This window comes from Medicago sativa, chromosome 1 (assembly GCF_051527215.1).
Source record: "Medicago sativa cultivar Bolivia chromosome 1, Bolivia_mono, whole genome shotgun sequence".
Lineage (NCBI taxonomy): Eukaryota > Viridiplantae > Streptophyta > Magnoliopsida > Fabales > Fabaceae > Medicago > Medicago sativa.
In genome coordinates this window covers 15,718,850-15,735,203 of record NC_140749.1, presented here as the reverse complement: position 1 = coordinate 15,735,203, position 16,354 = coordinate 15,718,850, and the positions used below count along the sequence as shown (strand labels likewise).

The 16,354-nt window shown below is 32.5% G+C and overlaps 2 protein-coding genes across 2 annotated transcripts; one reads left to right on the top strand and one right to left on the bottom strand.

Moving 5' to 3' along the window:
- Nucleotides 1-6,017: 6,017 nt before the first annotated feature.
- On the bottom strand, nucleotides 6,018-6,746 carry LOC146953049 (uncharacterized). The gene is made up of 2 exons (XM_085740792.1): nucleotides 6,471-6,746; nucleotides 6,018-6,206 (listed from the first exon to the last, which is right to left on the bottom strand). Exons 1-2 carry the CDS (start codon nucleotides 6,744-6,746, stop codon nucleotides 6,018-6,020), a joined length of 465 nt encoding a protein of 154 aa, XP_085596918.1.
- Nucleotides 6,747-14,032: 7,286 nt separating this feature from the next.
- Nucleotides 14,033-16,124, top strand: LOC146953048 (putative 6-phosphogluconolactonase 4, chloroplastic). Its single transcript, XM_085707680.1, has 3 exons — nucleotides 14,033-14,435; nucleotides 14,773-14,908; nucleotides 15,194-16,124. The coding sequence occupies exons 1-3, from the start codon at nucleotides 14,086-14,088 to the stop codon at nucleotides 15,662-15,664; spliced, it is 957 nt and encodes a 318-aa protein (XP_085563806.1). The 5' UTR covers nucleotides 14,033-14,085; the 3' UTR covers nucleotides 15,665-16,124.
- The last annotated feature ends 230 nt before the right edge of the window (nucleotides 16,125-16,354 follow it).

Sequence of the window (16,354 nt, the reverse complement as noted above, 5' to 3'; positions counted from 1 at the left end):
ACAACGAATCATCTCAGACCTAACCTCTAATGGATTTAGCTACTCATAATAGTGTTTACAAATAACATAATCATTAGAGGTAATAAAACATACACAAAGTGGTTGGAAGATGAAGAAATCGTCCTCCTGGTCTTCCTTGCAGTTGCAAAATCGCACTTGGCTCTCTAGAATTCGTAACCCTTGTTTTTGGAATAGACTTCAGCATAAATAGGCACAGAAAATCGCCCAAATCGTGTCACGTTTTAAGTGAATCGTGACACGTTTTTACCTTCTGGAGCAAGAAACTGAATTAGGGCTTCACCAAATCGTGTCACGTTTTACCAATCGTGACACGTTTTCATAATGTCGAACCAAACCTTTCTGAAGCTCTTAAATCGTGTCACGTTTCTGATAAATCGTGACACGTTTTCTTTCTTTGTATTTTCTTCAGTTTTTCTGCTCTTTTGCTGCATAAGTCTCCTTGTGAACTCCATTTTTGTGCTAAAATACATATAAAATTACGTAATGACAAGATGTCATCAAAACCCACGACTAAAACCTCCAGAAGATACACATTTTAGTCGCCGGAACATACAAATTTTACTCGCTAGAAAAAAGGTGTTTTTTTAGTAGTGGCGTTCTTTTATTTTGAAGTCGATGAACATGCATGAATCTCCCATCATGTGCCTTGAACAACCACTATCTAGATATCATCTTCTTTGTGTGGTTGCAAGACACTCCTACAACATTTTAGGTAAATTTTAGGTCCCCAACATATGTTGGGTCATTGGGATTAGTGAAACAAGTAGATTCTTTAGGCACCCACATCATTAAACATTTTGGAACTAAAACTTTTATAGTATGGCAATGAGGTGTAGTGTGTCCAACTTCTCCGCAACAGTGACACCTAACTTTGTGTCCATGGGCTTTGCTATTTCGATTTTTATTTTGAAACTTTCTTTTGAAATATCTTTTGGAATGTAAATCAGCACTTTTTGAACGTTTAGCAAAGGACATAAGAACACTTGAGACTTTTTCTATTTTACTTTTTAGAGAGACAATCTCTTCATGTAACTTAAGACAAGCTTCACATTTACCAATATCCTTAGGGTTTATGAGTCTTGGATAAATCAACTTTAGCTGTGAGTTGTTCTAGAGAATGTTTCTTTAGACATAGGGTTAATTTACCTTCTTATCGTTTTCGTTAATCTTGTTTTGATGGGTTTGATTTAAGTCCCCCATCCTTTGTTTTTGCATTTTCATATTAATACTATATTTGGATTGCATATGATTAACGATACATTGGGATGCCAACATAGTTGTGATGTCAATGTGTAACAATGATGCAACCTTCTCCAATTTTGCTTAAAAAAACTTTTCATTTTTAATATATACCACACAATATTTTTTATAGGGGTTGCTAATTTACACACACCTAAAACACTAAGATGTAAATTAGCAAGCTACACCCACCTAAAATCATTGAGGTGCAAATTAGCAACTTACACCATTTCATTATTTACACTTATTTTTTTTAAGTTTTATCAAATTGTTTACACTCACATTCATCATTCCAAATATTGTTTATTTAAAAGTTTGTCACACCTTATATCATACTTATATCTAATCTTTGTTAACATTGCTAATAACTTTGCAAACCCTAAATCTAAATGGTTTTGACTCCAAAACAAGGGAGGTCGTTGGATCTCATCATTTGGCTAAGCATGCATCTCATCCTTTGATCTAATCTGAGTCAAACTTTCAAATTTGATGTATATATTATTTCCTATGCACTTATCCAAGTTTTGACTCATTAATTATCCTCCAATTCCCAAATTGACTAATATGGGAATAACGGCTTTGCATTTCTCTTTGGTAACAATCATCGGATCACACAAATTTCCACCTTCTCTCCACACAAATTTCATTTCCTTTGTTCTTCTTCTTCACCCCTCCACTTGATTATCTAAGTGTCTTTCCATTTATTTTCAATGAAATTTCTTTTTTGTGTCCCATTATTGTGTACAAGTATCCTTTACGATATATAATTCATGTGCGGTAGTGTTTAAGGAGGTAGTGTTTGGGCTACTTTGGGTCGACTGTGGCTGCTGCTACTGTCGGCAGCTGCTGATGTTACCTGTTGGTGTTGTGTTTCGGCTGCTGGTGTCGTGCCTGTTTGAGGAGTAGCTGAGTTTTGGATTCTGTTTTGGGCTAGCAGTTGTGGTTGTTATGCTGGATTCATGTTAACTTTATTAGATTACGATACAACTTTGTTTGTTTTGAATTCCATTATTTGTTTTGTTTATGGTTAATTTGGATTTCTTCTGTCCCTTAATTTTGTTTACCGTACTTTTCAAACTATCCACTGTTTTGATGTATGTGGTTGAACTTCAACCTGTTTTGTTTTTTGATTTGGGAATGCTCAATTTTTATGGCTATCCACTGTTTTCTTAATTTTTGATTTTTGATTTGGCTATCCCTTAATTTTGTTTACCGTACTTTTCAAACTATCCACTGTTTTGATGAAAGTGTTTTCTTTGCATGGTTTGAGTGAATTCTGTATGAATTCTAACTTAATTTTATCAATGTGAAAGTATGATTAAAAGGTTTTATTATATATATCATTATTGAAAACTTACTAATGCTTGAGATAAAAATAATGTACGCATTCACCAAATGTTTCATATAATCTCATATTATGAATGTTTATGGTATATAACAATGGGATGTCATTGGATGTATAGGACATTCCAAGGCTTGAATATTTTCATGACATAGCTTTCCTAAATGCTCAAAGAACAGAAAGTACACTTTTAAATTATTTTACAGAATTATATATTAGCTGTCATTTTTTTTTAATCAGTTGTAGTTGAATACTATAACTATGAAAGTTTATGATGCTATAAAGCTGGTATAAAGTTGAGGTTAAATGTATGAGCTCGAACATCGGTTATGTTGTTAAGGAATATCGATCAAAACTTTAGATTATGCAATGAAACAAGGCTAATTATATCAAGGATGGGAAAGTTTGTGCTTGAAGGAAATGTTATATTTTAGCAAGAAAGATTTTTTAAAAATAAAAAACAAACACTACAAAAAAAAAAGTTATTTTTTAGTTAAAAATATATATTTTTTTTTCAAAAAATCCAAAACAAACGGCGTCATATTACAACATATTAGCTTCTCCATTGTTTATGACCCGGGCGGTAGCACGGGTAAAAGTTATAGTTTAAAAAACATGTAATTACACTAGCTTGTATTTAATGAAAAAAGAATTTTCACTTGTGTCTTTTTAGTTCAAAACATTACTTTTTTTTAGTTGAATCCAAAAAAAAAATTACTTTTTTTTTATTTTTAACGAACAACATGCTAATTAATAAGGCTAACAATAATCTTAGGAATACAACAGTCGCACAAATAAAATGTTAATATCTTTTTTTTAACCAAAAAATAACACATTTATTAAAAATTAACAAGGTTGGCACTTACAAGGGGTTCAAAGAGAGGACAATCCTCTATCCAAACACGATTTGGCTCAGTATGAGGACAATTAGCAAGCAATGTGCTTCAGCATCACAACTTTTATTCACAAATCTAAAAATGAGGTTAACAATGAGGTTAGTGAATTTTTGTTAGGATAAATTAGAGTAGATCCACTTGGACTGATATATCACGATGTATTCCCGTTTGAGTTTTCCTAGGTCAGGTCTTATGTCCCCCGGTCTTTGTATCTTTTCCTTTTTATTTATTATATTTTCTTTTTGCTTAAAAAAAAAAGGTTAACAATAATTTCTTAGGAACACAACTGTCACACAAATTCAGCCGAACAATTAGGAACACAATCATGCCTTTAATTTATACCTTAATGTTTTTAGATGGGTGTAAATTATCGCCCTTTTTTATAAATACAATATATTAAATTTATCACATCGAATACATACATTTTAAGTACTATGTTCTTTTTAAAAATACTATAACATCTTTTCAAATACAATAAAAGTCATAAATTTTTCAAAATAATACACAAATATCCAACTTAAAAATAACTAATAGAATGTTATACACAAATATCCAACTTAAAAATAACTAATAGAATGTTAGAAAACTTATGTGAAACATGAAACATTGATCAAGAAACAAGTTGAAATATACGTGTATATGTATGAGTAAACTATGGTCGGTGTCTTACTATGTTCCTCTTTTTTATGCTTAATAGTCTTATTGATGTTAGTGGTGCCTGTGAACATGGTTGGGATAGATGATCGTGTAGGGCCCTAAACATAAACGGCATACTATTTTTAATAAAATCTATATTCTATATTATATATAAAGAAAACTACCCATTTCAGCATTTTTGGACTGAATTTTTCTTTCTAAAAATACCCTCAATTTTCAATACAAATAACACATGTAACAAATAGATGAATAAATTTAAATATTGAAACAAATGTAACAAACACGATATGTATATATATTTTTTGTTTTTTTTCCTTTATCATTTAAAAAGTGCAATAACCTAGATGAGTATATTTATACTTACTTTTTCATCATTCTAATTATACTCTTAAACAACTTTTTCTATAATAAAATTGTTGTTGGTGTCATTAAAAAAAGAATTTAGATTATATTTTTTGTGTTATATTGTATTATTGTCGATGTCGTTGAAATAGATAATCATGGTTAATTTGATTTTTTATAACTTGAAAGCAACAAACATTTATATTCTTTTTTAATTTTAATCAAAATCAAAATTTCATAAAAAAAACATCAATCATAATTTTTAAACGTTAGCGCAATAAAAAGAGCGGAAAGACGGGCACATGAATGTCCGTCTTTTCGCTAGTACATATATTTAGAATGGATGAATATAAATTAAAGACAATAAAATAGTCAACTTAAATGTTTTTCATCTAACTTCAAAGTGATAGTTAATATACTTTATAATTTGTTCATAAAATAATAGTATGTTACAAAATTGAATTTTTTTTGAAGAAATGTTGCAAAATTGTATGCGATCATTTTTAAAAAATATCATCTATTTGATATATAATAAATACATAATACATAATTGAAATAGGGTTAAAATTTACAATCAAATTGTATTTCTAACATATATAATATTTATTTTCACATGACATGTATCACTCAAAGCGTCATATTTAATACATGAACAATGAGGGAAATCTGAATTCTTTTCAAGATATATTGGTGGTTTGTTGATAAACTTGATGTGTGTTATTTGTGATAGAAATGCATGGCTCAAAGAGTCATAATTGATTCATGAGAATGAAAGAAAATAAATTGTGTGTGATTGATCGAATATTAAAAATCATTTTAATCTAAATTTAATGATGTATTAATTGTGTTTTATCCTTTTTTAAATTAATAAAGCATGTACTCACCAACTTCTCATAGATTTCTAAAACTGTTACTTTTTGTTAATTGATTAAAGCAAGTTATGAATCAATTCACAACAATAATAAATATTGTAGTGGCTGATTTCTTAGAAGAATTTAATTTATTTACTTTTTAGGTCATTCCAATTCAACAAAAAGAATAAATTTATTGTTTCTTGGGATTGTGACTTGGTTAGTTTTATGAAAAATAATTTATAGCGTTATCTTCTGTTGTTTATATGTGTATGTGTTTGTGTTTATGTGCGTGTGCGTGCACGTGTGTGTTTGTCTATTATGCACTAAAGTGTCTCTCTTCATTTTGACTAGTTATACCTTTTTTTTGAAGGAAAGATGATTATAGCATTTCATTAAAAATAATATTGTTTATACAACGCATGCTATTAAAGTAAATGACGGGACTAGCTAAAGAAGTGGCCTCCCTTGCAAGTGCATGAGCTGCCGCATTCGCCCTCGTCTAGTGAACTCAACCCGAGAGTTTGTGATGTGAGTGGAGAAAAGAGTTTGAAAGGCCGAAATGATATGTCCAAACTCGGATATGTCATCTTTATGAGAGTGAAAAGCATCATAGGTAATTTTAGAATCCGTCGCAAAGTCTACGTTATCGAATTGCATATCACTTAGTCATTCGAAAGCATGGTATAATCCCAAAGCTTCGCCAACCCGAACCAGATGAACAATATCGAAGATGATTGTTTTAGCGATCACATAATCACTGTCGTTATCTTGCACATAAATACCTATTATTGTTCTGTTCTTAGCCGTTGAAAAACATGCATCTACATTGCACTTAAGACGACCATGAGATGGCCGCTGCCATGTAGCAGAATGCGCAACAACCACAAGAACCTATTGCAGGTGCGCAGGAGGCTGTTGTGTAGTAGCAACCGAAGCCTGCAGATCTATGAAGCACGGACACAAACACGGACACCGGACATGACACGAATACCGACACGCCGACACATATAATAATTTGAGAAAATGATATAATTTTGTGTAATCATAGGTATTGTGTCGGACACCAACGCATGTCCGACATGGGACACGCCTAATCTGAGGAATGTTCGTGCTTTATACATGCAGATGCACATTCTGCTGTGCAGGAGTGGAGCGGTTAGCAGTCGCGAGTTGCCATTCTTCCATCATTATGCGCACTTTATCAACAGTCATGGCACACGACTCATTCTTATTCTCCCAAACCATTAAGTTCATATGCTTCCATAAACTCCACATAGTAGCAGCAAATATCTGACTTCGTTCCATTGTAAAGTGTTGCAGCAAGTGGAAAATGACAGCAGAAGCTATGTCTAACTGAATGAAAGCTTGCTGAATTTCAGACCACAAACCGGACATCTGCTAGGCCTGAATAGTGAAAGGGAAAACGAAGAAAAGGTGTGACACTTCCTCACTTGCTGCTGAACATATAACCCACGCTTCTGGACATTGCACGCCCTTGTCTCGTAACCGGTTTCTAGTTGGTAGCACCCCTTTGCAGACGCGCCACACAAAGTTTTTGATTTTTGGAGGAACATTTAATTTAAACGCCAAATATTGGACCAATAGCTCTGACGCCTAAGGTAGGATGTATCAATTAATTCCCCAACACAAAGCCTATAGACACTCCAAACCGAGTACTACCCATCCTTTTCTGCTTTCCAAATAATACGTTCATGCTGAACCTGAGAGAAGAGTGGCATGTTTATGATAACAGAAGCAATGTCATGACTGAAAAATTTCCTGATCAGTGGTTCATTCCACCTTTTGGAATTTTCCTCAAGCAAACTCTTAACAGTAAAGTCGCGAACAAAGTGAGCACCTTCAATATAACCATCAATGCGGCCCCCGTTCAATAACCACAGTTCATCAAAGTAGAGATATCACCACCCGTTCCAATACTCCAGCACGAACAAGAAATCTAGCACGAAAGATACTCCTCCAAACATAGCTCGGGTTGTGACCAAGATTAGCTGTGAGATAAGATGCGGAAGGGAAATACTGTGCCTTGAAAATACGGGAGACAAGAGAATCCGGTGATGTGTGGAGCTTCCTCCCTTGCTTACCTAGCATAGTCAAGTTGAAAGCAGTGAGATCTTTGAAGCCCATACCTCCGTGATTTTTGTGCATAGAGAGCTTTCCCAACTTAGCCAGTTGATACCGCGTTGATTAGTTCTGCCATGACCCCACCAAAACGAATTCATCATTTTCTCGATGATATTAACAAGAGTTGCTGGTAATTAAAAAATGCTCATAAGGTATAGTTTGAAGGACTGATTTTGGTAATTGAAATAAGCTTATACATGTAGCCCCCCACTAATGTATTATGCACTAATATATTTTTTTTAATTTTTTTTTATATAAATTTACAATTAATTTTTATTTTAACGTTTACTCCCTAAGCTTACTGTCATAATGCGCAAATAACAATTATAATAATATGATTAAAAGGGGTACCATCATTAGGTTTGTTGGCTCATGCTTAAAAAATTTCAGAGTGATTGATGTATACATGTAAAATATAACGTAGTAAGAATCGAGGTACATTTGCTCAGAAAAAAAAAAAAAAAAAAAAACCGAGGTACACTTAATTTATTGTCATGTAAACTGAGTATATTAATTAAGATTGAATAGAATACAAGAGATAGAACTAAGTGAAAGATTTTTTTTTTTAAGGGAAATTAATAAATATTATATCTATCATATTTAAACTTAAATATATCGTTGTTACTGTTGAAACAAAAATCTTTTTGATGAATGTTTTAATGATAACAAACCTTATGGAATAAACACTAAGTTTTATGAATGATGATCTACTGATGTTTGCACTTGAGTCTTTTCACAGAAGTTGACAAGAAATAAGTCTCTTACAAGTGCATGTATATACTCATTGAAAGAATACTAAAACGGTAGTATCACAAGCTCAAAGAAGATATAAAAAGAATATTGTTTGAATCAAATGAGTGTAAGTGAAGATTCAACAAGAAGATGAACTTTCTTAGTAATTGATTCATCATTCTCACCACATGATTTTCAACAATGCCTTAAAGATTCAAGGAAGAAAAGGCATGCCTAAACTAAAACATCTCAAAGATACTCAATGGACAAGAAACATTGTGTGCAATCACCAAGAGAAATTATGAGATAAATCGCATCACCAACAAAATAATTCAAGGTTAATTAACCGAGAATATATTGTCATAGAAGAGAACATTATCAACTTCGATGAAAGAATGTTCTCATGATGAAGATGCATATTACACTCGAAATCGGTCTCATCATTTCATCAAAAAGATTAGAATCAACTTTGAAGAGAAACCAATTCATGAATGAATTATTTATTAATTCACTCATTAATGATATTGGTTGGAGAAATATCAAAGAAGAAAAATTCATGATCATATGTGTAGAGATTCTATCATAAAAGACTTATGATGGTCCAAGAATCTTCCATCACTATTCAAGATATGATTTGGAGAATAGAAATCAATCAAAGGAATTGTGACTTTGAGAAAGGTTTCTCATGTTCCTACAAATATCATTCTGGTCATACAAAGTGAAGAAAACATCTTCATTTGATGTTTTAAAAAGATAACAAAAATATTACAATTATTATTTTGTTATTCACTAATGTGTTTTGTGAGAATGTTTCAGTGAGAACGAACTGAGAACGTTCTGGCATATACGAAGAAATTGGAACAATACCTCAAAAGTGAACAAGTCTGCACAGCAAGAAAGTATGGCAGGTTATTATGTGCAAGATGTCTTTTGGGCCTTACGAATATACTTTAAACCCGTTTGGATGCAAAAGGCCCATAAAGAATAAATATCTTACTCATGGATAAGAGCACATGGCTTATTAAAGCATGGCATCACTAAAGCAAAGGACAATGACATAATCTGCTTTGGGCAACAAGTTAAGCTCATTACAGCTGGTTCTCTCCCTCGCAAGCAAGCTACAGTGCAAGCAAAGCTAGGCAAATCAGACAGAACATTCTGAGAACGTTCTGGCTATTTTTAAGAAGAAAAGAGAAATCAATTGAGACTTTGGACAGATATCAAAAACGTGTCCAACAACTCTATTTTCTCCCTTGGTCACCAAGACACTCCTCACCTATAAATACAAGGGTCTTTGAAGGTTATAAGCAAGAGTTTTGAAAACAAAAATTCTCTCAAGTGAAAATCATCACTACATACAAAACTCTTCACAAACAAAACAAACTCCAACTCTCTCACTATAAATTTTATCAACATCAAGAGTTTGTTCATCGAAATCTCAAACAAGAGTTGAGAAGCCTTTGAGGGTAAGAGATTTATTTTAACCATAATCCACTTTTTAAAGTGCAAATATCATACTCTCTTCATCTATAACACACTCTAGCTCATAACAGATTTGTGGATCACATATTGTGAGTGTGTTCTTATCATCATACTGATAAGTGCTCAAAAGTAATATTTTTCATGTATTAAAAGAGGCATTTTTAATGACTTGTTATGCAAGTTATCTACGGAAAAGCTATCAATTGTTGTAATTATACCATTTATGCTTTACATGCCTGATTCTACCCAATTTATGCAGGAAATGACAAGCAAGGACCAAAACTCACATGTTTGAACCAAGCAAAACTCACTTACGCGAGATCACCTCGCTTAAGCGAGAAAAGTCCAGTGAGCAACTGATCATCTCGCTTCCATCTCGCTTGCAACATCGCTTTTGGAATTTAGTATCTCGCTTACGCGAGATTTCTCCAGGGAGCAGTTGATAATCTCGCTTTCATCTCGCTCCCAAGGTCGCTCAAGCATGATTCAAGGGCGGTTTAAGTTTGAAGCAAACTCGCTTACGCGAGTGAAAATCGCTTACGCGAGATTTCTCTAGAACTCAACTTCAGGAACTCGCTTCTGGCTGGCTTCCAGCCCGCTTACGCGAGATGCAACTTCATCAGGGCTAAGGGCTACGTGGCAAAACTTCATTGGTCATGATTGGATATTTAGGCTACTCGCTTGAGCGAGATCTATCTCGCTTAAGCGAGATTACACGAACACATCCCATTTAAATAGAAGTTTTACCTCTCTATTGGACTATTCACTGTTTTATTAAGATATTTTCATACATTCTAAGAGAGAGGTTAGAGCTATTTCAAAGAGAGAAACACAAAGCAAGTTGTTTAGGAGTAGATTCAACTCAAGATCACTTTGGACACGAAGGATCTTGACATGGAATCTTCATCTTTCCTTCATATCTTGCATAGTTTACATGTCTATGTGTAGCTGTTATCTACTCTTGTAGTATTGAGGTAAACAAACAAGCTATTATGTAATCTTTTGATCTTTTAATGTATATGGTTCTAGCTTAATGATTCAATATTGTTGTTATTCTTGTGTTTAATGCTTTCAAAGAGATTCAAGATGATTTGGACACGAACTCTTGAATCTAGAACTAGAATAACAATCTATCTTAAGTTATATCACTCTTGACAAGTTTGTAAACCTTTGATAATCGCTTTTAATCAAGAACTTAATGCTTTCGGATACTTAATCAGGCTGGACACGGTCGATTAAGTTATCCGATCGACTTTGTTATCTTTTAAGGGATTTGGACACGAATGTTTAAACGATAACCTAGAAATAACGATATTGCTTTGGACACGAAGGATATTGTAGAAATGATTGTGATAATATTGGTTATAAAGCTAGAGTCTGTTAATCGATCGAGAGATTGCTGCTGTTATGCTTGCTTGTTATCTTATACCGCAAGCGAAATAGTTCGATCTTCTCTTGTTTTTACTTTTATGTCGTTTAGGAACATAGTTTTACAAACAAACATTTTATATCCAAAACCTTAATGTGAACTATTGTGAAAATGCTTATGATTAACGTAACTCCCTGTGGAAAACGATCCTATATTATACTCACGTGTATATAGTTTTATGACATGTAGAAATCATTACATCACATACACTCAAACAAGAGTTGAGCGTAAATTTGATCCCAAACCAATCTCTCATACAAAGTGCATTGTAATTCTTAAGTCTATCCGTAACGATAGTTTGAGAAAGAATTGTAATAACCTTTTTTGTGCGAAAGCAAAGAATTGTAGAAGCCTGCTGAGGTTGATAATACAGGGTGTAACAGACTGATCTGGTGTGATCAAGACCTTATAATGCTAGTCAGAAGTTTCTATTAGCAAGACAACTATAGTGGATAATCTCACATGAGGTGTGGGGACTGGAAGTAGCCGGGTTTGGTGAACCATGATAATTCTCCTGTGTTATTCTTCTTCCCTTTCTCTTTTATTTAAAGCTACACAATATACACACACTATCACACTCATATTAATATTTATTAATCTCCAGAATATTCTGGTCCTAATTAATCACAACCAAATTAATCCAGAGTTCTATGGTCCAAAATTAATCATTAATATTGTTGTATTATTTTATTCAATATTGATTGCCTCCATAACATTCTGGTTCAAGATAAAACAACTGCATAAATATTTAACTAAAGTTTAAATTCAGCTTATAATATTGTTTTATCATTCTGTCTTATATTAATCATTCTCCAGAATATTCTGGTCCGTGTTAAAATAACTTTATATTTTAACTTAATATTGTTTTATCATTCTACTTTTATATTAAGCATTCTCCAGAACATTCTGGTCCTTGATAAAAAGTTTTCACATTTTATCTTAATATCATTTTTCTCATTCGAATTATATAATCATTCTCTAGAACATTCTGGTCCTTGACAAAACTATTTAATCATTTAAGGTTTATTTAATCCAGAACATTATGGTCGTGTATAAATCAATTGTTATATATTTAATACTCTAATCTTGCTAGACTAACATTTACCAAGAACCTTCTTGAGTATATATACTTATTTAAGTTGCAGGACTAAATTTTAAAAGGGTCACAATTCAAAATCCCCCTTTCTTGTGACTATTTCTTCCACTTCAGTTACTTGATTATGTTACTTTACTAATGTCTAAATTAATTTCTTCTCTAGTTCTCCAAGTATCATTCTTGTGTTATTTTCGTCTCTAGCATTTTAATTGCTTTATTTTGATCCTCAATGTTTTTCTGTTTTTCTATTGTGCAATAAAGGAATCACCCGATTGTCTCTAAATTTGCTCCATATATATTCCATTAAGTATTTTGAGTGTATGGAGGGTTGGGTAACTCAACAGCTTTGAGTCAAGAGATTAATGATGTTGGCAAGTTAAAGATCTAGATTCAATTTAAGGAAAAAAAAAGAATTTAATTAATATACTCATATATGATGTGTTGCAACATCAATTAATAAATATAAAAATATATGGATTGTATGATTTATTAATTAACGTAACAATATATCATTTGACGTATGTTTAAAATATTTTTACACTATACTAATTAAACTTGGACAAAAATACCAACATGACTATTAATATTCTATAACATTTAGACATTAATAAAAAGAGAATTGTGATTGTGCATCTCAAATATTGTGATTGTGGGCAATTTAAAAGTTAGATATCACGATTGTAATCATCACAATAATTAGGACACAAGTAGAGAAAAATTCGGGGTGTTTAAAATTTTCCCAATAGCTAAAATATTAAGAACGAAAATTGCACAATGGTAATATTAGAGAGATTGACCAATTTTCACCGACATTGCAATGCGTCATAAATTTTAGATAACATAAAACTATATATTAAAGTTAGTATACCAAAATTATTATATATGCTCTATTATGTTTTAAAAGGCAGATCATAGACAACCACTATCTCTCTTTTTCCTTTCTCTCTTGTGAGCCGTCACAAAAACCCTAGTTTCTTCTCCATCATCCACCAAAGAGGGGTGATTTAGGGTCAATTTTTGAAACAAAATCACCCCTCTAACTCGTTTTTCTATTTCCCTTTTATTGAAATAAGTGATTTTCACGTCTATTTCGTTTTATTTTGTGATTTCGTCGTCTTCGTGCGACATTGGTTGTTCGTTGTCTTTGTGCGACGTTGTTTGTTTTTCTTGTTTCTCTCAGGTATTTGTTCGCTTCAGATTGTCAGATCAGCTTCGATCCAGTGCAGATCCAATCAATGACTTTGGCGTCATCCACGTTGCAGATCCGGAAACATGGTTATTCCGGAGATTTAAATATAGTCATATGTGTAGGCATTTGTACTTTGTCGTTTTATGCTATTAACATGGATGTTGTGAGCCTGTTCACAGATTCATCCTTTTTGTTTTTAGCGAATGTGCATTATATTGATGTACTCTTTCAATTTGAATGAATGAATATCTTTTATTTTGTCAAAAAAAAAACTATATATTAATTTGTAGGAAGATCAATCTATGTAAATTTATTTTTTAATGAAGTCCAAAATTATTTATTATATTTTTATTAAAATTTAACATAAATTAAAAAAGCATTTTTCTTTTCTTGATGTATATTTCATTTCCAAATCAATGAGAGGCACAATCATCAACTTTACAAAGCATATAAAACAATTTCTAAAGGTGTTTCCTTCACATATACATTTGAATGATTTTGTACGTGATTGCTTCTAGAATTACATAAGGATCCATACCTTGCTTGTAAGAGTAATAAAAGAATCTAACCAATGTAACATATAAATAAGGTGGCTAACGACCAATTATAATGCACATTACAATACTTACAATATTCAATTAAAGTCATTGTTTCTAACTAATCAATGGCTACTTCAACATTTATGTCCCTTTCATGCACTCCACAAAGCATGTTGCATTCCAAACATAAGTCACAAACACAATCATCAACCATGTCATTGGTGTCACCTCAATTGGGACAAAAACACTTCTATAACCCTCTAAGACACAATGTGACTTCTTTGAAACCTAAGAGAATTCATGTTGGTGGCTTGGTGAAGGCATCAATGAATAACAACAAGGATGTGCATGTGCTAAGCAAGGAGCATCTTGCTGTGTCTTTGGCCAAATATGTTGCTGACCTCTCCGAAAAATACATTAGAGAGAAGGGACGTTTCACCGTCGTTTTGTCTCCTGGACCAGTCAAGTATCTAAGGTATTGTTTCATCTTTTTCCTAGCATCTTACTCTTTAAAAATGGATAGAGGAGAAATTATTACTAACTAAAGTGACATTAATGACAAGTTAACGACCATCTCCAAGGAGATTTTAACTCTATCATTGAGATTATACAAGATGAAACTCCTAACACTGAGTTGACACCTCAGGCTATTTGGCCCTAGACAATTGGCAATAAATAGAAACTTTTTCCTTTTTAGTAGAAAAATAAAATGGTGCTAACAAGTGATTATCACATATAAAGTAAATATGAAGATTCTCAAAGTTAATTATTTGGGAAATTCAATATATGAATTCTTGAATTCACAATTTCAGGAAGCTGGTCGAACCACCATATTGTGACACTATCGATTGGTCTAAGTGGCACATATTTTTGGTGGATGAGAGAGTAGTGCCAAAGACTCACGTTGATAGCAATTACAAACTTGCTAACGATAGCTTCATCTCCAAGGTAGACATACATACATTATACATTAACTTTTATGTCACATTTGAAAATTTCTTGCTAAATCCTTTGTTTTGCATTCACATTCTAACAAAATTTACTCAAATATTTAAGCACATCTCACTACATAGACATATGTATAGATATTATTATTAAAGGTTAATTAAGTAAATGGTCCCCGGAAATATCTAGATTTTCATTTTTTTGTCGCTACAATAAAATCACACATTTTAGTCCCTCTAAAATTTTCCGTCAACATTCAGAACTAAGTCACATTATTGTATTTGGAAGGTACCAATTCCCCCACTCAATGTGAACACAATTGATGATTCCCTACCAGCTGATGGAGCAGCAGATGTTTATGAGACAACCCTAAGACGTTTGGTCACAAGCAATGTGATATCAAAATCATCCCTAACTGGCTTCCCAAAATTTGATCTTATGCTATTAGATATGGGACCTGATGGACATGTAGCTTCTTTGTTTCCAGGGTACCCTGCAGTGAATGAGACTGAAAAATGGGTTACATATCTTAAGAATGCACCTAAACCGCCGCCGGAGAGGATTACTTTTACATTGCCAGTGATTAATGCTACTTCAAATATTGCTATGGTTGTTACTGGTGCTGGTAAAGCTGATGCTGTTTACTCTGCACTTGAGAAAGGTCCTAATGATAATATGCTTCCTATTCAAAAGGTGAATCCTGAAGGAGATATCAAATGGTTCTTGGACAAGGGTGCTGCTTCAAGGCTCTATAGATAGATGAGATCCAAGTAATTTCGACCCGAGCAACATTCATTCTAACGTTGTGTTTTCAACATTTTCTCTGATATCGAGTGAACTTCGTATAAGTCAAACACTATATATGCGATCCATTTTTAAGATGGTGGGATCTGCGTGAATTTCACTCGATAATAGATAGAATGTTGAAAACAAAATGTAAGAATGAATGTTGCTTCATTATATATTTAAATTGCCGCTAAAGTCAAAATAAAGCAATATGATGGGACTGCTGGTCATGATTCAAATTAATTAAGTTTTTCTATATGATGTTATACTATTGTCTTGTTTCCAAGACAATACAAGAAGCATAGAATAATTGTCTTTCTTTTTCTTTTTGAATGTAAATGGATACTGTTAAGTATCCTAACATGTGTGTGTGTTTTTTATTGAGCAAAATATGTATGGATAATTACAATAATGATATTATCTATTTAATGCATATACTATTGCACTTTTCTATTTTAATATTCATAATAAAAGATGAAGAGAAACATCATTACTCAATGATAGTAGAGAATGCTTGAATTGTTTACTAGATAAGAAAATGGTGTATAAGTACAATATTGTTTTATAACTACTGTCAATAATCTATGTTACCACTGAATAATTGAATAATTTTTAAAATAATTGAAACAGTTAAATCATTATCATTTATCATTACATCATGAT